A 20,015-nucleotide genomic window follows, 5' to 3' on the forward strand; every position below is an offset into this window, starting at 1 on the left:
AGAGCCTGATTGATCTGTTTTGTTACTTCCTGTGCTTTGAGTTCAGGGTGTCCTGGTGGTTCACTATCGGCCTTTTCATCCTCATTTGCCCTACTATTTGCCGTTGGTGAACTGGAAGTCTGTCCTTGTGTCTTGCTTAAGTGTTTTCTCATTTTAATTTTTGTTGTTGGACTGTCCTTGGTTTAACCTCTGGATTATCACCCAAATCTTCCTGATACAGTTGCACCCTAGCTTCTGTGTTTCTAATGACCCACGGACATTCTCATCTTCATAACATGAGAGGAAACAGCTCATCAAATCAACGGCAATGCTTTACCCCGACTGATACAATCAGCAACACATTAAGATCAAGCACAACTTGGACACTGACCACCTGTGGTAGTCACTAGTCTATCACCCTTAAATCATTTGAATGCAATTGAAATCAAGAAGCAGTCCAGAACATGTCTGCAGTGAACAAAGTTTTCAATGTAGTATATTAACCATTTAATGGCTCAGACAGAGCGAGGATGGAAGACCCCTGATCTCAGTTAGCTGATTGCTGAACCCCATGACGCTGACTGACCTCGGGCTGCAAGGCCCAGATTGAGTTCCCCATCCTTCTGAATGGTTGAACTCCGCAACGTTCTATTACAGGTTTCCCCCGCCCTTTCTTTAAAGATGTTCAAAGTTGGGAACTCAGAAAAATACCCTTGATGACCACCTCTGAGTTTGCAGAGTGGGTCCAAAGACTTGCACAGTCAGGAGGTCTGAGAGTGTGGGGAGGGCGGTGGGGATTATGGGGTTCAGGGGCACTCGTGCGGCTACCTTCCTGGCGCTTGAGCGATGACTCCTGGGTCGGGAGCAGGCGTGGTTCTTCCTGCGGTGGATTGGGGCCCAGCCTACCTTCCCGGCGCTTGAGCGATGGCTGCTGGGTCGGGAGCAGGCGTGGTTGTCCTTCCCACGGTGGAATGGGGCCCGGCCTACCTTCCCGGCGCTTGAGTGATGGCTCAAGAGCTGCTAGTATTTCTGTATGCAAGTGTGTATTTAATGAATCACATAGCCATAGACTATGTCTTGGAAATGCATCATTAGGTGATCACGTCATTTTGCAAACAACCTGTACTACCACAGACCCAGGTGGTGTTGGCCAGTCACTTAGTGTCTTCTTGATGCAGTCAGAGAGTTGGAAACAAAAAGGTTAGGTGGATGCTGGTAGCAAAGCATGGGATATTATTTTACAGCATACTTTTGTTTATAAGTAGGAGTGCATTCTAAAATAGCAGAAAGTGTAATATATAAACACAGTCAAATATCAAGTATTACACTCTGTGTATGGTTGTATGTGTTATACTTTCATACAGTTTATAACCTAATAGTCTGTATATGCCACCATCACCACAGACTTAAGTAATGCCTTGTGACCACTACACTGTCCCTGCATGTTAGGAATTTTTTAGCTCTATTATAGTGTTACGATATTATCATTTGCAGTCATTTAACTGACCAAAACATTTTTGTATGACATGTGACTGTAGTATCTCATCAGGGCTTTTCATTTCCTATTCTGGTTAAACTGCGAGTTCTGTTGTGCTTACAGTTAAACAAGTGGCACCTATTTTGTTTGGCAGCATTGACCACCTGACCATCCCATCGCGCTGTGGGAAAGGGCCCCTGCGGCGCATCTCTGAGGTGTTTGACTGCTGGTTCGAGAGCGGCAGCATGCCCTATGCCCAGGTTCACTATCCATTTGAAAGCAAGAGGGAGTTTGATGATGCTTTTCCCGCAGACTTCATTGCTGAAGGCATTGACCAAACCAGAGGATGGTATGTCCCTTTGTTCTTCAAGTGCTTTGTTGATTATATTTTATGGAGCAGCTGTTTTGCTAAGTGCCTGCCATAGGTCTGTTGGATGCTGTGGCTGTTCCAAACAGTACAAGCCCTGTTTCTGTGCCAATACTACTATCTGGACACAACTATCTGCCTTTTGAGCAGGATTCTGTGGGTTATAGTGTTACGATTTGAATTATTTCACTAACATTTTGGAATGTATCTATATGTTAAATTGGAAATTTAAGTAAGTAAAACAAAACAATATGTGTACTTAGCTTGTTCAGATCATTTATTCAAGTGTTTAATGAGTATTTACAACAAGACTATAAATAGATTGAGTGCTAGGAGTTTGGGAAGTAGTTGGAAATGCACTTAGATCTGCATTCTAGCCTTAAAAATTAACATTCTAAAACATCCAGATATATAAATATGTTAGGAGGGTTTGCACATTGGTTTCATTTGTGCCCTATTTAAAGCAGTACTCACATCCTCATAATGGGAAAAGTGAGGTACCTTCTTTTTATGCATAAGCCTTTTAAGGTCGTGTTCCAGTTACACTTTCATCAGTAATGTTTCTACAGGAGCCTGTTCGAGGAACTTTTGATGTCATTTTCTGCCTTTTCAATTTATTTTTGTCATTTTTAAAGTCCTTGTGTGGGTCCCATGTCGTTGCTGCCCCCTTTCCCTTCTGTTGCTCCTGGGCTGCCTCTTGGGCACCAGGAGTCCTCCCAGCCCTCCTTTGGAACTAAAATGCTGTCTCCAGACAGGTATGTATAGTTGACTGGTGTCTGGTCTCGCTGTCTGTTCATATTCTTTCATTTTCCTAGAGTGCAGACTCAAATCAATGTGGTAGGAGAGTGTTACCCCTGGTATGGCAGGGCTAGGTCACTGGCATGAGAATGTTACCCCAGAACAGCAGGAGCAGTCAGGGTGGCACATGAGTGTCACCCTGGACCGTGGAAGGCATGTGAATTCTGTCAAGGAAGAAGTAAAGTCGTGATGTATAAACAAGGTGTGTGATATTGACAGAACCAGAGGCATTTTCTATGTTACTGTCGTCTACATTTTGCCTTTTGTTATACGAGTACTTCTTGCAGTTTTGGGTTACCAGATTGTGTTGTACAGTCATGTATAAGGCATTGTACCTTGCTTGTTCTCACCAGAGATTTTGAGTGGATCTGGACCCCCACCCCCGACCCCTGTGTCACTTGTTGCTCCCTATACTGCCTCACAAAAGGAGGGTCAGCATACTGTACCCTCTTACTTGCTTTTAATGAAACAAATTTTTTTTGTGCAAACCAGAGGCTGTAATTTGATTGATCTGTGGGGGTTTTCAGCTCTCTGTTACTTTTCAACTTTCTCCATGTGATTCTATTTTTTTTTTTTTTTTTCGGTACCAGGGATTGAACTCAGGACCTTGTGCTTGCAAGGCAGCCACGGTGCTGTTGAGCTAAATATGGCCCTCTCCGCGTGATTCTGATGTGTAATCAAAACTAAGAACCATGACTTTATGTGATTATTAAGATGTAGAATGTATCAAAAATAGAAATTCAGTCCAATGAGTAAACATTTTTCCTGTGCTTGGATTCCTTTTCTTTTCTCATTGAAGTATTGTGTTTTCAGGTTTTACACCCTGCTGGTACTGGCCACAGCCCTCTTTGGACAACCACCTTACAAGAACGTGATCGTGAATGGGCTCATCCTGGCGAGGCAGGTGCTCTCCTCCCTAGTAACTAGTTCCAGTTCCTGTGTCCTTTGCTCTCACTCGCACAAACTCTTACTTATCAAAGCAGCCATTTTTTGGTTGGGCCATGTTTTTTTCTCTCTGAATAGAGGGTTTTAGGAACACTAAATTGCAGCTGTAGTCCTCTTTCTCACCCCTCCTATGTCAGAGTTCTTGCTGCTTTCCCCGTTTGATGACACTTCTGTCCTGTGCACATCTCCACCCTTTAGCTTTGTGGCTCCACTGTCCACTTGTCCCTAAGGAGAAAGAGTGCATTGAGAGCCAGGTCTCCCAGAGGGAGAAACTAAGGAAGTACTCGCAGATTGTTTGGCTACTAGTTACCCAATACTAGAACTAAGTCACTAGTAAAAATATAAGATGCGTGTAACCTAATATTTTGTGAAATACTTTTGCTTATAGGTCTTTCTTAATCTGTGCCTCGGTCCTGAAATGTAGATGTTTCTGTCTTCTTCTTTGTGTGTTTGTGTGTGGTACAGGGGATTGAGCCCCAGATTTTCACACTGAGTTAAATCCTCAGCTCTTTCTTGATTTTTAAATTTTGAAACAGGGTCTTGCTAGTCACTAAGTTGCTTAGGCCGCCTCCTGCCTCAGCCTGTCAGAGCAGTGGGATTACAGGGATGCGCCACTGTGCCTGCTCTTACCCTCTTAACATAGAAAGAAGCTTTGCGTTCTCGAGACCAGGAATGCCATGCACAGTGCTATTGAACCACAGCAGGCCAGGGATTCTGCCTCCCAATGAGTATTTCTCATGTTTTAGTATTATTGGGAGTTGTTGTTTTTCTTTTTCTTCAATTACCTCTAGTCCTTAAGAATAAAAACAAAGAAAATTTTTAAAAACAAAAGATTTACCCACACCATGCCCTAAATCCCAACATCATGTGGTATGTGACAAAAGTCCACACCTAACGTTTAGAGCGTCGTTTTCATTAGGCAGGCCCTGCTGTGTACTAATGTGTCCTGACTCATTTCATCCTCAGAACTGTTTGAAATGGTACCTATGATTATCCTGTTTTGATGATGGAGAAATTTAAAGCACAAGAAAATTAAACATGCTGAAGGTCACAGCAAATGAATCATAAATTTGAGTTTTGAAACAGCTCTACAATCTGCTTTTTTCAGCGGGGTGGTGATTTAACCCACGGCCTCATGTGTTAAGCACAAGTACCACTGAGCCCCAGCTCTTTTTTTTTCCCCCGTTGCAATTTTTATTGAGATCATAATAGATTTGCTTACAGTTGTGAAAAAGAGTAGAGATCCTTTGTTTGTTTTTTTTGCCAAATTTCCATCAGTGGTCACATTTGCAAAATAATATGTCACAGTGAGGATGTCGGCATAATGCACTGATCTCATTCATACTTCTCCAGTTTTGCGTGTATTTAATAGTAGTGCATCCTCCTTCCATGTACAGGTGCTGAATTCACCAGCACAGCCAAGAATAAATAGCTTCAACATCACGAGGGTCTCTTCCTGCTGTTCCTGATTACTACATCCCCTCCCACCTCTCACCCTTATTCTCAGTCCCCACCAACCAGTAATCTGCTATCTCTGTAACTTCATCATCTGGAGAATTTTTTGTAAATAGAATCAGTATCGAATTTCAGAGGATTGGCTTCTTTTTATGATCATAATTCCTTGGAAGTTTCAAGTTGTACATTCTTTTTCATTGCTGAGGACTGTTTCCTAGTAAGAGTATACCATAGTTTAATCTTCTGCCTGTTTGTTTTTACTGTACCAGGGATGACCCAGGGCCTGTCACATCTACCCCAACCTCCACCTCTTGAAGTCCATCTGGGTTGCTTTAAATATTTGGTGATTGTGAATACAGATGCCGTAAACATTTGTGTGTAGTTATTTATGTGACTATAAGCTTTCATTTCTCTGGGATAAGTATCAAGACATCTTCAGGGACTTATCAAGGTCCTAAAAATGATTTTTGAGACCAGAGATGTAGCTCTGCAGTAAAGTGCTTCCCTGCCACACACACAGCTGTAAGTTTGATCTTCTGCACCACAAAATAAAGAAAAAGAAATAAAGTGTAGAAGTGCCAACAAAGCAACTTTAATGTTAGCTAATAACTGCTGCTATTTGCAACTTATTGTATTTTTATTTGCAAATAATTTATATCCACAAAAGTGTCAACTGTGTTGTTTACTTATTTAATTGATTTCTACTTTTTGTTTTACAAGTGATGGACAAAAAATGAGCAAACGGAAAAAGAATTATCCAGATCCAGTTTCCGTCATCCAAAAGTATGGTGCCGATGCCCTTAGGTACAGCAGTGCTTTGTGTTGTTTTTATTCTTTGTAAGCATCTCCCCCCGGTAATCGTAATTCTTACATTTGTTTTTTTTATGCTTTTAAACATGGATCGCTGTTATATGGAAAATTCCATTGGTATACTTGTTGATTTTAAATCCCCTTAATAATTTTCTAAATAGTAAAGCTGTTTTTAAATGTGCAGGTCTTTTTCAGGAAGATCTGTTTGGATTTATGAGGCCTCCCTGGGTTATCGTGGCTTTAAATGCCTCTGCCTCACTTCCTTTCTAAATTCCTTTTCTTGCTGATATTAAGATTCTCTTCCATTATTTAATTTTACAGTTACACATGAGCTCTTTGCGTGGAAGAGCAAATTGAAAATTAATCTGGAAGAATTGAAGAAATGTCACAGAAGTTTGAGGCAGTGCTTGAAATTATATTCATTATATTCACAATTATAGTCATAATTGTGCAGTCACTCAGTGTTTCTGTTGAAAGGGCCAAAGGGACCTAGAGGTCTTGTTCAGTATTCCAGGGTCCTAGATAAGACTTGTGCCCAGACCCATGACTGTACACCTCCGTGCAGTACTGTGTGACCCAGGAACACTTAAAGCGGTTGTCCCTGGGCTATGCTATTGGTCAGACTCATTCTTGGTGCTACTGACCTTTTGAGCTGGGTCATTCTGTATGGTGAGGGCCACTGAAAGAGTGTTAATGTTTTTCCTCTTTTGAGGAACATTGGACTTTAATCTTGCTCTCTCAAACTGTCAAGTTGGAATATTCGGTTTACTATCTACATAACTTTTCTGACTATATTTTTTCCCTCTTCCAGGTTATATCTGATTAACTCTCCTGTGGTAAGAGCAGAAAACCTCCGCTTTAAGGAGGAGGGTGTGCGGGACGTCCTTAAGGATGTGTTGCTCCCATGGTACAATGCTTACCGCTTCTTCGTCCAGAACGTCTTGCGGCTCCACAAGGTAATAGCCCACAGTCTGCTGCATGTATGCTAAGAAGCGGAGTCTGGTGTAGGATCTCAAGGCATTTTGTTTCTTCTCTGATCTGGGATCACCCAGAGCTATGGGGAGAATGGACACCATGGTGTGACAGGTGTCTGGGGCCAGGTGGGACACAGACCTTGACTGGAAGAAGAGTTATGTGATGTAATTGTTTCTTCAGCCCGTTCTTGATGCCAGGGATTCCATATTGACTGAGATACCCCTCCCCTTATGGTAGAATAGGATAGTGGAATAAGGGGAGACAGTAAAATAGTCATCTGTCAGAATGAGTGCCTGGTGAAGGGCAGAGCTAGGGGGAGACTGGCCACTTGAGAGAGGGGAATGCTACTCTGGGATGAAACTCAGAATGACAGTGGTCTGGGAAGGTCTTTAGGATAAAAATATCAGGTGTGTGTTCTGTGAACATGCCCTTCACAGCAATTCCCTGCTTATCCTGGAGCCCCCTCCTCACAACTCTGTCTAGTGCTACTTCCCCAGCCCTTATCTGACCACTCTCAGGGCCCCTCACCTCCAGCACATGTTTCTGTGCATACATTCAAGACCTAGTTTGGGGTGAGAACCACAAGACTTCATCTTATCTCCAGCACCTGTCAAGTAGAATATGCTAGTAGATCGCTACTGAATGCTGTGTGGCTATATTCCTATTGGATTGGGCCTGGAAGCTGGTTAGAATGCCAGTAGCTGGATCATTCGAGTTCTTCTGCCTCTGGATGTTGCTCAGCTCATTCTGATAATGAAGACAACAGTATATTCACCTGCAGCCTCTGCTTGTGGGGGGACTCGGGACACACCTGCCCACAGTGGGAGCCCCGCCATCATGCCCCTAACAAGAGGCAGACTTCTCACCATCAGATGCTTAACCCCAGAGGAGGAGTCACATCCCCACTGCTTCGCTAGACTTGTGGTGCTGCCTTGAGTTAGGACTGGTGAAATGGGCTGTTAGGATAAACTAGTTTTGCAAAGCTAGATGCAGGAGGGATATTCTAAGGAGAGGAACAGACTAAGCATGGAAATGAACCCTCTACTTCTTTTCAGTACTGTGATCATTTGATCTTGAATAGTTTTCTTTCCTAGGTTTAACTCAGTTCTACACAAGATATTTTAGTATCTGTCAATTCATAATAATTCTTTAATGCAAAGAAGTAGTTTTTTTCCTAAATTTTCTTCATTCTATTGATAAAACATCATTACTTGAAGATTTAATGTCCCAAGTTAGTGCTTGTAAAAGTTAGATTGCCTGTAGGGTGGTTTTTATTTTTGTTTTTCTTTTAGTTTGAGCGATTCAGAGAGTTTATTTCTTTCATAGTAACTTCCCTGCCATGCATATGAATTCTTGCTAATTGTTTGTAGGAGGAAGAAATAGAATTCCTTTACAATGAGAATACAGTCAAAGAAAGCCCCAACATTACAGACCGGTGGATCCTCTCCTTCATGCAGTCACTCCTGGGCTTCTTTGAGACTGAAATGGCAGGTAAGTCTCTCTTGGCTGTCCTCCTGGGGATAAGGATCTTTCTTTATAATTGTCTTTCTGATATTTAACTTTTTCTTCATAAACACAGAAATTTTCAAGATAGAAAAATGGCAGATAAGTCATTGTTTACTTTAACCTCCAAATACAGATTTGTTAAGGCTTGTTAGTTTTAGAAATGTGTTTCCAGGCTCTGGGGAATTCTGTCTGAGGAGGTATCTAGTGGCCTCATCCCTCCACAGAGGAGTGCAGCTTTGGCACTGAATAACCACGAGGTTCAAACTCAGGTCTACCACTTGGCGCCTATGTGAGAGGGTCACTTCAAGTCTGTGGATTGTTTGCATCCATTCATTTATACTTTGATTATGAAACAGCCCCTGTCCATTCAGAATTCAAAGACTCAGAATAGCAATAATGAAATTTCCCCACATTTCTGTTACTCAATCAACAAGTGAGCTTGCTTTTAGCTGGAGGTTTACCAAGAGGATTATGTTGGCTAATTCAAGGTTTGAGACAGACAACCAAAAATCCTAGTGAGAAATTCTAGGAATTTCTGGCTCAAACACTCTGGTAAAGTAGTCTCAGATCATAGGGAGGACAAGGCCAGGTGAGGTTACCTGCGTTCCCGGCACGCTTTTAGGCAGGTGCAGCCAGCCATAGTAGGACTGTGGTTCAGCATCAGTCTGGCTACCAGAACTTGGTTCTCCCTGGAGTAACCAGTGCACTACAGATGGCAGAAAAGCAGACGAATTAGTCACCTGACATGTCCATCCCATTAGACGTGTAGTAGGATCCTGACTGTCAAGCTGTTGTCCATACTGACATGAGTAAGGATGGAAATGAGTTTGAGGGAAGGGCAGCGCTCAGTAGGACCTCTCCACACTCTTCATGGACACTCAGGGTTGTGATGCAGGTGAATGGGAAACGTGGGCTTTGTTTTCAGAGGCCCCTATCATCCTTTGGCACCAGCTGCCATGATTTTCCAGAAAGCTGGGTCTGGAGAGTGCACACCCCCTCCAGAGCATGATCTGCCTAGGAACTATAGACCAATGGCCACATGGCAAAGATCATGTGCAAGAGGCCAGGCATCTCTAGAGACCAGCTCATGACCCAGGCTACAGTTCAGGTCCCAGCCCTGCCTGCCTGTCCTCTGCATGTCCCCAGGTCCTCATCAGCAAGGTAGCTAAGAGAAGACCTACCTCACAAGTTGGAGGCAGCACCTTTGACTCTGTGGTTACTATTTGTGGCCTCAGCAGAGGCTGCTGCCACCCTCCTGTATTACCTGCTAGTTGAATATGGGGATCATTTACTCTGTAAGAGGTGAGACCTGAACCCATTAATATAAATTCTATTTGTTTATAATTTTTGGTTTTGGGTGAACATGAGAATCCACAGAATAAGACTTGCCTTGGGTAAGATTGGCTCAGTGCCTCATGAGTTCCTTAGGAGTCCCTCCAGATTCTAATCCTTCAAGAGACCTATCTTTTTTTTTTTTTTTTTTTTTTTTTGTCAACTGTTTTAACCCTAGGAAAACATGTTGTATTTTTTTTTCAGCTTTAATTGAGTTTATTGGTACATTTTAAGGATACAGTTACATTCATTGTTGGGATCTTCTACCTCTACATGACAAGTCTTGGTTCTCATTTTTTTCCCTTGTCCCTGCCCTCCCTTCACCCTCTCCTCCCCTCCCCATCTACAACCACTTTATTTCTCCAACTTCTGTATTATTGCAGATTATTCACACCAGAGAAACTATTCGGTATTTACACATGTGTGCCTTATTTATTGTACTTAGTATATCTTCAATATGTATCCATTTTCCTATGAATAAATCTATTTTCTCATTCTTTATGGCTGAGTAATATTCTATTTTATAGAAAAACCACATCTTCTTTATCCAGTTTCCAACGGATGGGCAAATGGGCTGTTTGAAAGTTTTAGCTATTACAAACTGTGCCGCTATAAACATGGGTGTGCATACTTCTCTGTGATATGATTCATTTAGTTCTTTTGCAAAGATACTCAGCAGAGGGATGGCTGGGTCAAATGGAATCTCCAGTCCAAGCTCTTTGAGGTATCTCCGTATTGATTTCCATAGTGGTTGTACCAGTCTGCACTCCCACCAACAATGGAGAAGGGTTCCTTTCTCCCTACAACCCCGCCAACATTTGTTATTGGGTGATTTCTTGATAGCAGCCATTCTTTGTGGGTTGAGGTGGAATCTCAGTGTTGTTTTCCTCTGCATCTCTCGAATGATCAGTGATGTGGAACATTTTTTCATGTATTCACTTGCTGCTTTTACTTCTTTGTCTGAGAAATGTCTGTTCATTTCAGATGCCCATTTTTGAATTGGGTCTTTATATTTGGGGGGGCTGATTGTTTTGAGTTCTTTATATATTCTTGATAATAGTCCTTTGTCTGAGGAACAGCTTGTGAAAATTTTTTCCCACATTGTAGGTTGTCTCTTAGTTCTGCTGATGGTTTCTTTTGGAGTACAGAAGCTTTTTAATAATGAGATCCCAGTTATTGATTCTTTTTGCTAGTTCCCGTGCTACTGAGGATTTGTTCATAAAGTCTTTTCCTATGCCAATGTCTTCCAGAGTTCTGCCTAACTTACCTTCCAGCAAGTTTAATGTTTCTTCTGCTTTAATATTTAAATCTTTAATCCATTTGGATTTTAATTTAGTGCATGGTGAAAGATAAGGGTCTAGTTTTAATTTGTGGTAGGTTGAAATCCAGTTTTTCCAACACCATTTATTAAAGAGGCTATCTTTCCTCCACTGAGAATGGTCAGCTCCTTTGTCAAAGATGAGGTAGCTGAGTATATCTGGATTTGTTTTTGTGTCTTCTAGTCTGTTCCACTGATCCTCAGGCCTGTTTCTTTGCCAGTACCATGCTGTTTTTATCACAGTGGCTTTGTAGTATAGTTTCAAATTGGGAATTGTTATAGCCGGTGCCATGTGTCTGTTGCCTAAGATGACTTTTGCTATTCTAGGTCTCTTATGGTTCCAAATGAATTTTTGGATTCTTTTTTCTAGTTCTGTGAAATATAGTGTTGGAATTTCAATTGGCATTGCATTGAATGTATATAGCAGTTTTGGTAGTATGGCCATTTTCACTATGTTGATTCTTCCTACCCAGGAGCAGGGGATGTCTTTCCATATTTTTATATCCTCTTCAATTTCTTTTTTCAGAGTGCTGTAGTTTTCAGTGTAGAGATTTCGTATGTTGAACCACCCTTGCATCTCTGGAATAAATCCTTCTTGGTCAGGATGGATGATCTTCTTGATAATCCTCTGTATTCTGTTTGCTAGTATCTTATTAAGGATTTTTGCATCTATATTCATTAAGGAGATTGGTCTGTAGTTCTCCTTTTTAGTTGCATTTTTCCCTGGTTTGGGAATCAAAGTGATACTTGCTTCTAGGAATGAATTTGGAAGTATAGCTTCCCTTTCAATTTCATTGAAAAGTTTGAAGAGAAATGGCAGTAGTTCTTCTCTAAATGTCTTGTAAAATTCAGCAGTGAATCCAACAGGACCAGGGCTTTTCTTTGTTGGTAGATTTCTAATTACATTTTCAAATTCACTGATTGTAATTGGGTTGTTTAAAATGTTTTTATCTTCTTCAACTTTGGTAATTCATAAGTATCTAAAAATCTGTCCATTTCTGTGTTTTCCATTTTATTAGAGTACAGGTTCTCTAAGTAGGTATTAATGATGCTCTGGATTTCTTTTGGCTCTGTTCTGATTTTGCCTTTTTCATTCCTGATTGCATGGATCTGAGCCTTTTCTTTCCTTTTTTTTTTTTTTTTTTTTTTTTTTTTTTTAAGGTTAGCTAATGGTTTATCAATTTTATTTATTCTTTCAAAAAACCAACCTTTTTTTCATTTATTTTTTGTATCGTTTTCTTAGTTTCTATTGCATTGATTTGTGCTCTTATCATCTTTATAATTTCCTCTCTTGTTCGAGCTTTGGGTTTTTCTTACTCTTGTTTTTCTAGGAGTCTAAGTTTCATCATTAGGTTGTTTATTTGAGCCCGCTGTTTTCCTAATGTCGGCATTCAATGTTATGAATTTTCCCGGTAGAAGTGCTTTCATTGTGTCCCATAGATTTCTGTGTGTTGTATTGGCATTTTCATTTATTTGTAAAAACTGTCTAATTTCTTCTTTAATTTCCTCTGTAATCCATTGATTGTTTGGGAGAGTGTTGTTCAGTTTCCATGTGCATGTGAAGTTCTTACAGTTTCTTGTGCTATTGATCTCCAGCTTGATTGCACTATGATCTGATAATATAGAGGGGATGACTTCAATTCTTTTGCATTTATTCAGACCTGTTCTGGGAGCCAATATGTGGTCTATCTTGGGAAATGATCCATGTGCAGCCAAAAGAATGTATATTCTGATTTTGTGGGGTGGAATACTCTGTAAACATCTATTAAATCCATGTGTTCCAAAGCTTGGTTCAGTTCTATCATTTCATTGTTGATTTTCTGCCTAGATGATCTGTCAGTTTGTGATAGTGGGGTATTAAAAATCCCAATAAAATTGTATTAGTGCTTATCTGGTTTTTCATGTTACTTAATATTTATTTTATATAGTTGGGGGCATTTATATTTGGTGCATATATGTTTATGATTGTCAGCTCTTCCTCTTGAATTGTTCCCTTTACAAGGATGTAGTGTCCTTCTTTGTCTCTCTTAATGAGTTTTGGTTTGAAATTTACTTTATCTGAGAATAAAATTGCTACCCCTGCTTTTTTCTGTGCTCCTGATGCATGAATTGTTTTCCATCCTTTCACTTTCAGTGTATGGGCTTCCTTTTGCACTAGGTGTGTTTCTTGTATACAACATATTGCTGGATTTTGCTTCTTAATCCATTCTGCCAGTCTGTTTCACTTGATTGGTGAATTGAGGCCATTAACATTGATGGTTATAACTGATACATTCTGACTTATTATTGTCATGTTATTGTCCTTTTGTTGACTCTTTTAACTTTTTTCCTGTCTCCTTTTAGTTTCTTGCCTTGCCTATTTGATTTGGTCTGTTGGGCCTCATGGTATTGTGACCTTCATTGTCCTTTTCTAGGATATTGTTTAGAATTTCTTGTAGTGCTGGTTTGGTGTTCATGAAATTTCTCAGGTATTCTTTGTCATGGCAGTATCTTATTTCCCCATCTATTTTGAAAGAGTGTTTTGCAGGATACATCACTCTAGGTTGGAGATTATTTTCTTTTAGGACTTGGAATACCTCACTCCAGGCTCTCCTTGACCTAAGGGTTTGTGTTGAAAAGTCTGCTGTGATTCTAATGGGCTTTCCTTTGCATGTGATTTGTTTCTTTTCTCTTACTGCTTATAGTTTGTTTTTCTGTTGGATTTCTGGGATCTTGATTATTATATGTCTAGGTGTAGATTTTTTTTGATCATGGCTAGTTGGAGTTCTATATGCCTCACTTATCTGTATGTCTAATTCTTCCCTTCTGTTTGGGAAGTTTTCTGTCATTAATTCTGTGAAGAGCTTTTTTATATCATTTGCGTTTTCTCCTGCTATTTCATGAATTCCTATCAGTCTTATGTTATTTTTCTTTGTGTCGTCTAGAAGTTTTTGGATTGATTTCTCATGATTCCTTACTGTTTTTGAGAGATCTCTTTTCACGGTCACTGACTGCGATCCTATCTTCTATATCTGAAATTCTATCTTCACAATCTTTTATTCTCTTGTGTACCTTTCAATAGAGTTTTTAATCCCCTGTATATCTGTTTGAATCTGTTTTATGGATTCTATTTCTTTCCTCTGTTGGGCATTCATTGTTTCCATTTCTTTCTTATGCTGAGTCTTCATGGCTTGTATCATGGTCTTGAGCTCATCTATTTTTTTGTCAGTTTCTGTTCTAGAGTCTCGAATCATGACTTTCATTTTGCTCATCATCTCTCTGGTTAACTGGGAAATTATTTCTGATTTGAATTTTTCTAGAGCCTGATTGATCTGTTTTGTTACCTCCTGTGCTATGGGTCCAAGATGTCCTGCTGGTTCACTATCAGACGTTTCATCCTCATTTGTCCTACTGTTTGCCATTGGTGAACTGGAAATCTGTCTTTGTGTCTTACTTAAGTGTTTTGTCATTTTTATTTTTGTTGTTGGGTTGTCCTTTAATTTTTAGATATTACTTAAATCTTCCTGATATAGTTGCGTTTTAGCTTTTGAGTCTCTAATGACTCATAGACATCCTCATTTTCATAATATCAGAGAAAACAACTCATTAAATCAATCACAATCTTTTATCCCAATTGATATTCAGGAGCCCAATAGGATCATGCACAGCTTGCAAACTGACCACTTGTGGTAGTCAATAATCTATCACCTTTAAGCCATGTGAATTAAATTAATATCAAGAAGCAGCCCAAAATATGTTTGCAGTGAATATGCTTTTCAATATAGCATCTTTACCATTTAGGATGGGGGGTTAGACTCAGGACGAGAGGAGTAGATAAGTGAAAGAACTGGAGCAGGTTTGAAGTGAATCCAGAGGATGTAGAATTACCTTACTATCTTTACAAAGCTATCAACTTCAGCAGGGATAGAGAGTGCAGGAATAAGGACAAGAATATATCCCCTTAACAGTAACAGGTGCTTGCCTTCCCTTGAAGCTACAGAGCCATGAGTGAGGTAAAATGACTGGAGAAAAGAACATAAAGAAAAAACAAAACAAATCAACCCCCCCAAAAAAAGGAAAAATAATAAAAGAAGAAGTCTGAGTTAGGGCAGTAACAGGAATAAAAAGGGAGATGAGTGATAATATGGTGGAGCAAGAGACTGAATTGGAGAGAGAGGACAGAAAAAAGAAAGAAATTTTAGGGTGGAATGAGGAAAAAAAAAAAGAATTTGAAGGGCCTCTTTCAGACTATGTCTCTGTTGTCATATTATACCACATGTACAGCCATATGCAGAACCGAATCCCCTGGTCTCGGCTAGCCAATGGCAGGGCCCCACAACTGAGACTGACCTCAGTCCTTAAGACCTAACTTGAGTTTCCCAACCCACAGGGTTGAATTCCACTCAGTTCTATTACAGGTTTCCCCTGCCCTTTCTGTAAAGATGTTCAAAGTTGGGAGCCTAGAAAACTACCCTTCATGAGCACCTATGCCTCTGGAGAGTGGGTCCAAGGACTGGCCCAATCAGGAGGTTTGAGAACAGGGGGTGTTGGGGGGGGAGCAGGTCATGTGGGTGTTTCAAGGGCGCCCGCGTGACTACCTTCCTTACTGGATATGGTGGCGCGCAGTCCAGTAGGTCGCTCACCCGCCCGCCGGGTGGTCCCGGGCAGGCAGCTGGAGAGACCTCCAAACCTGTTGTATTTTATTTGTAGCTTTTGCCCGATTTTCTCAACAGCTGCATGATCTACAGTTTGGACTGGATCCCTTCTTTTGGGGCGCTGTACCATGTGTCGTGAATTACTACTGAGTAGCATTCTTGGCTTCCCTGCTCGATGGAGCAACACCCTAGGCACACACTCCACAAATCAAGAAAACCGAAACGTTTCTCTGGGCATTGCCGAATGTCTTTGGTGGAGCAGAATTGCTGGTGACAGAGCTGATGGTCCATGCTGTTCCTTGAGCACCAGTTGAAGCTTTCTGTTTTTGGTCTTTTAGTGGGGTGTGAAGTAGCGCGGAAAGAAGCTGGGCTTTGTTGATACCATTGCATTGCACAGCTCTGTGCTTTCCTTTCTGAGGTCTGGGAGCCCAGACTAGAGATTGGGTTTTTCTCTCCAACTGATACAGGTTTGCAAATAGCACAGGGTGGTTCTGCGTGCACCTCTGTAAACACTGCCTGTTGTTTATTGCATCCTCAATAAATCAGCCATTTGGCTGGGGATTTAGCTCAGTGATTCTGCCGCCTGCCTCACAAATGAGCCGTTTGTGATTGCATCACTCTGACTCGGGTCTCCTTAGCAAGTGAGGGCACCTGGTTGGAAGGGGCTGTGTGTTTCTCGTTATATCCAGCCTCCTCCCGCCCCAAAGCGTGGCACAGGCTGCCTGACTGCTTCTGCTTCTCTCTCTTACAGCTTATAGGCTTTATACTGTGGTGCCTCGCCTGGTCAAGTTTGTAGATGTTCTGACCAATTGGTATGTCAGAATGAATCGTAGAAGGTTAAAGGTAAGTGCTGGTGAGAAAAACAAAATTATGTACATGTGAGGGTTGAAGGAAGAGAGCAGCTAAAAAAAGAAACATTGCCCATAGCTCTCAGTTTTTGAAACTATCTTATTTTTCCTCTGACATTACATATTAACAGTATTGCTAGACCTGCAAGTTCCAATAGTCACTTCTGCATATTTTCACAACATAACCTCTTAGATTTCTATAGATCTTGTCAGCTAAGGCGGGGATCTTAAGTGTGGCACCTCCTTCTCCCCCTGACAGGCATTTATTTATTAAGTGTTGGCTGTGGATGAAACTCTTCCTTAGCTGTTGGGGGCTTAGAATGAACAGAGCATGGACCCTGGTCCCAGGACTTACACTATGTGCAGAAATAACAGACAGACAAAACACAGAAAGGGATAGTATCATCACTTCAGAGCAGGTAGAGGCTCCTGCCTCCTAGTGGTACTTGTAAAATCTGTTAGTAACAACATAACTGATTTAATGTTGATTCAAGTATAAATACATTTCTACACATATGTTGTATCTAGGGGGGCATATGCCAAAATGTTTTTATTATATTTTTTGAGTAACTTCATCTGGTTAGATTTTCTGTTTTAATCATCTTTATTTTTTTCCTACAATGATTACTTTAAAAAACATGGTGTAAGCCAGGTGTGATGGTAGATGCTTGTAACCCCAGCACTCTGAGGCAGGCTGATCTCAAGTTCAAGACCAGCCTGGGCAACTTAATGAGACTCTTTCTCAAAATAAAACAATTTGGGCTGGGGATTTAGCTGCTGCTTGCCCGAATTCAGTCCCCGGTACCAAAAAAAAACAAAAAACGCTCATCAACATAGAACATTTTGAGCCAGGGATTTAGCTCAGTGGTTCTGCTGCCTACCTTGAAAGTGCAAGGTCCTGAGTTTGACCCCAGTACAAAAAAAAAAAAAAAAAATCTTAAAGATAGTTTAGAATTTTTCAATAGCAGCTGTTTCTGTCTGCATGTGAAATCCATTCTACCCTTCAGGGACACAGTCTATCTTCATCTGCCAGTTTTTGAGCCACCTTCCAGCTCCTTGGCCTCATAGGCATATGGTTGGAGGGTGGCAGATACACATGCTGTGTTGGCCTCCCTTGCCAATCTGCAGGGCCACCGTATGGCCTGACCCTAGACAGCCATGTAGTGGCTCTTCTCCTTGTCCTGTCTGTGTGTTGTGTGTTTTCTGTGTATTTCTTTGTTTTAATAAACATTTTGTTTTAGAGCTGGGCGTGGTGGCGCACGCTTGTAATCCCAGCACTCGGGAGGCTGAGGCAGGAGGATCACTGTGAGTTAGAGACCAGCCTGGGCTACATAGTGAGTTCCAGGTCAGTCTCAACTACATAGTGAGACCCTGTCTCAAAAAACCAAAAAATAAATATAAAAAAAATAAACATTTTGTTTCCTATGGTAAACACCCATTTGTTACTAGTATATTATTTCTTTGTTATTCACTAGGGTGAAAATGGGACAGAGGATTGTGTTATGGCCCTGGAGACCTTGTTTAGTGTCCTGCTCTCTCTGTGCAGACTGATGGTAAGATGCTTAGTTCTTCTAACACTGGCCTGTGAGCTTTCTGTGGTACCTATGCTGCAGCTTCCTCACTTGTATCTGTTTGACAGAGAAGCCCACCTTGTATTTCCACTTAAAATGGCTCATGTGCTAGATCCTTTTCAGAAATCTTGCCAGTTTACATATGCTAAGTCAAGGCTAAGAAACACTAAACTCTTGTGGTCACTGGTAGTACAGCAGTGGTAAGCATCCCTACATCTAGAGGGATTGGTAGTTAGAGCTAAGACATGCCTTGCCTTAATGTGGATTCTCAGAACTGTCACCAGGAGGTTTCTAAACTCCTACTGGACTGAACAGATACATCGCAAACAATATTCTCAACTTAGCATCGAGAGAAAAATGTTCAGGCAGTTGCTTGTGCAACATGTTCTTACCAGTTAAAACATTAGTTCAATGAAACTCAAGTGAGAAGGCGCCAGCTGTAGTTCCGTGTGTCCTGTTCTGCTGTTTCTGTATAATATTGCAAGCCTTCTGTTTATCTTGTGTCTGCCTTCTGTTGCGTCCTGTACCTGGTGTCTGCCATGCTCGACCTCATCCACCTGCACCCTGTGAAGTAGGTGGTGTTTTCCCCAGTTACAGATGAGGCTTCTGAGGTCCGGGACAGTCAATCCTCTGCATATTTACATGGCTGATGCTTGGTCAGAGGCTCTGCTTTCTCAGACATCCTCTAGGAGTCTGTAGAGGTATTTTGGGTCCGGCTAGTTATATCCCTACTGCTGTGCTTCACAGTGAGGTCAGTTTTCTTTCATAGAGCTTGTCTGTGACCTTGTGCCTGTGTCTGTGTGTCACCCTCAAAAAAGCGTATGACTTTCTCAGCATGAGTGAAGTAGCTGGTGGTGGCTGTATATGAATGACGTGATACTCTGTGTCTCTTTTATACAGGCCCCTTACACACCATTTCTCACTGAATTGATGTACCAGAATCTAAAGGCGCTGACTGATCCCGTTTCTGTCCAGGATAAGGATACACTCAGTATCCACTACCTCATGCTGCCTCGTGTTCGGTAGGAATCGAATAAGCTTTACCTACGCCATGGGAAGGGATGTTGCCAGAGCATGTGGACGCCAGCCTCCCAGGGAGGGAATGCAGACAGCTGGCCTTTCTGTGCTTCAGCACCTCTGTGCCCATCTTCCTACCTAAGCTCATGTGAGCTGCTTGTCAAGTTGCACTATGGGCTCTCCTTTGATAGGCAGTAGGGGGATGCTGGATATAGAACCCCTCTGTACAACTGAACACGCCCCTTAGGGACACCTGAGGAGCTAATTGTGTGGCTCCATTCCCCAGCCCTAGGGTAGGCCCAGGTGTATTCCTTCCCCGGGTAGTGGCCCAGGAAGCCTTGCCACCCCATCCCTTCTTTAGCCTAACCATCTTCCTCACTTAAGCAAGCCTGTCTTCCCCTTTTAAATCTAATCTCTCATATTTCTCTACTGATCAGAGAGGAACTGATTGACAAGAAAACTGAGAATGCAGTGTCTAGGATGCAGTCCGTCATTGAACTTGGGCGAGTGATCCGGGACCGAAAAACTATTCCAATAAAGGTTTGATGTTTTATTTAGATTTTATATGGCATGCAGACCTAAATAATTGTCTTCCAATTAATAACTCTTAATGTATAGAGTCTCCAGCAGTAGAATAATTTATTTTCCTTTTCTGCAGTAAGTGTGTGAATGATTTGGTATTAGTTTAGCCTACTCAGTCTATAGTTTAAGATTCAGAAAAACATCATTTCATTTAAAGGAATGGCTCCTTAATGAAATTACATCTTCCATTTTCTCCTAGTATCCTTTGAAAGAAATTGTGGTTATCCATCAAGATCCCGAAGCTCTGAATGATATCAGTTCCTTGGAGAAGTATATCCTTGAGGTAAGGTAATTTGTTTGTTTAAGTCTAAGTGGATTTTTTTATTTGAGAAGACTACTTTTTTTTTAATATTCCTCAATGAAGTTCTTTTTCTTTTGTAAAGCAGCATATATATATATAT

At 41.2% G+C, this 20,015-nt stretch overlaps 1 protein-coding gene across 1 annotated transcript in view; it reads left to right on the plus strand.

Annotated features, from left to right (window-relative positions):
• Iars1 (isoleucyl-tRNA synthetase 1) overlaps nt 1-20,015 on the plus strand; it is a 75,380-nt gene that overhangs the window by 33,909 nt on the left and 21,456 nt on the right. Inside the window, exons 16-25 of the mRNA XM_010610586.2 lie at nt 1,611-1,805; nt 3,435-3,521; nt 5,742-5,825; nt 6,643-6,787; nt 8,177-8,297; nt 16,348-16,439; nt 17,920-17,997; nt 18,916-19,037; nt 19,470-19,572; nt 19,814-19,897. Of these exons, the coding sequence (XP_010608888.1) occupies nt 1,611-1,805; nt 3,435-3,521; nt 5,742-5,825; nt 6,643-6,787; nt 8,177-8,297; nt 16,348-16,439; nt 17,920-17,997; nt 18,916-19,037; nt 19,470-19,572; nt 19,814-19,897 (1,111 nt within the window). The remainder of the gene's footprint in view (nt 1-1,610; nt 1,806-3,434; nt 3,522-5,741; nt 5,826-6,642; nt 6,788-8,176; nt 8,298-16,347; nt 16,440-17,919; nt 17,998-18,915; nt 19,038-19,469; nt 19,573-19,813; nt 19,898-20,015) is intronic.

This window comes from Fukomys damarensis, unplaced genomic scaffold (genome assembly GCF_012274545.1).
Source record: "Fukomys damarensis isolate Sample0158 unplaced genomic scaffold, DMR_v1.0_HiC HiC_scaffold_27, whole genome shotgun sequence".
In the NCBI taxonomy this organism is placed as follows: domain Eukaryota; kingdom Metazoa; phylum Chordata; class Mammalia; order Rodentia; family Bathyergidae; genus Fukomys; species Fukomys damarensis.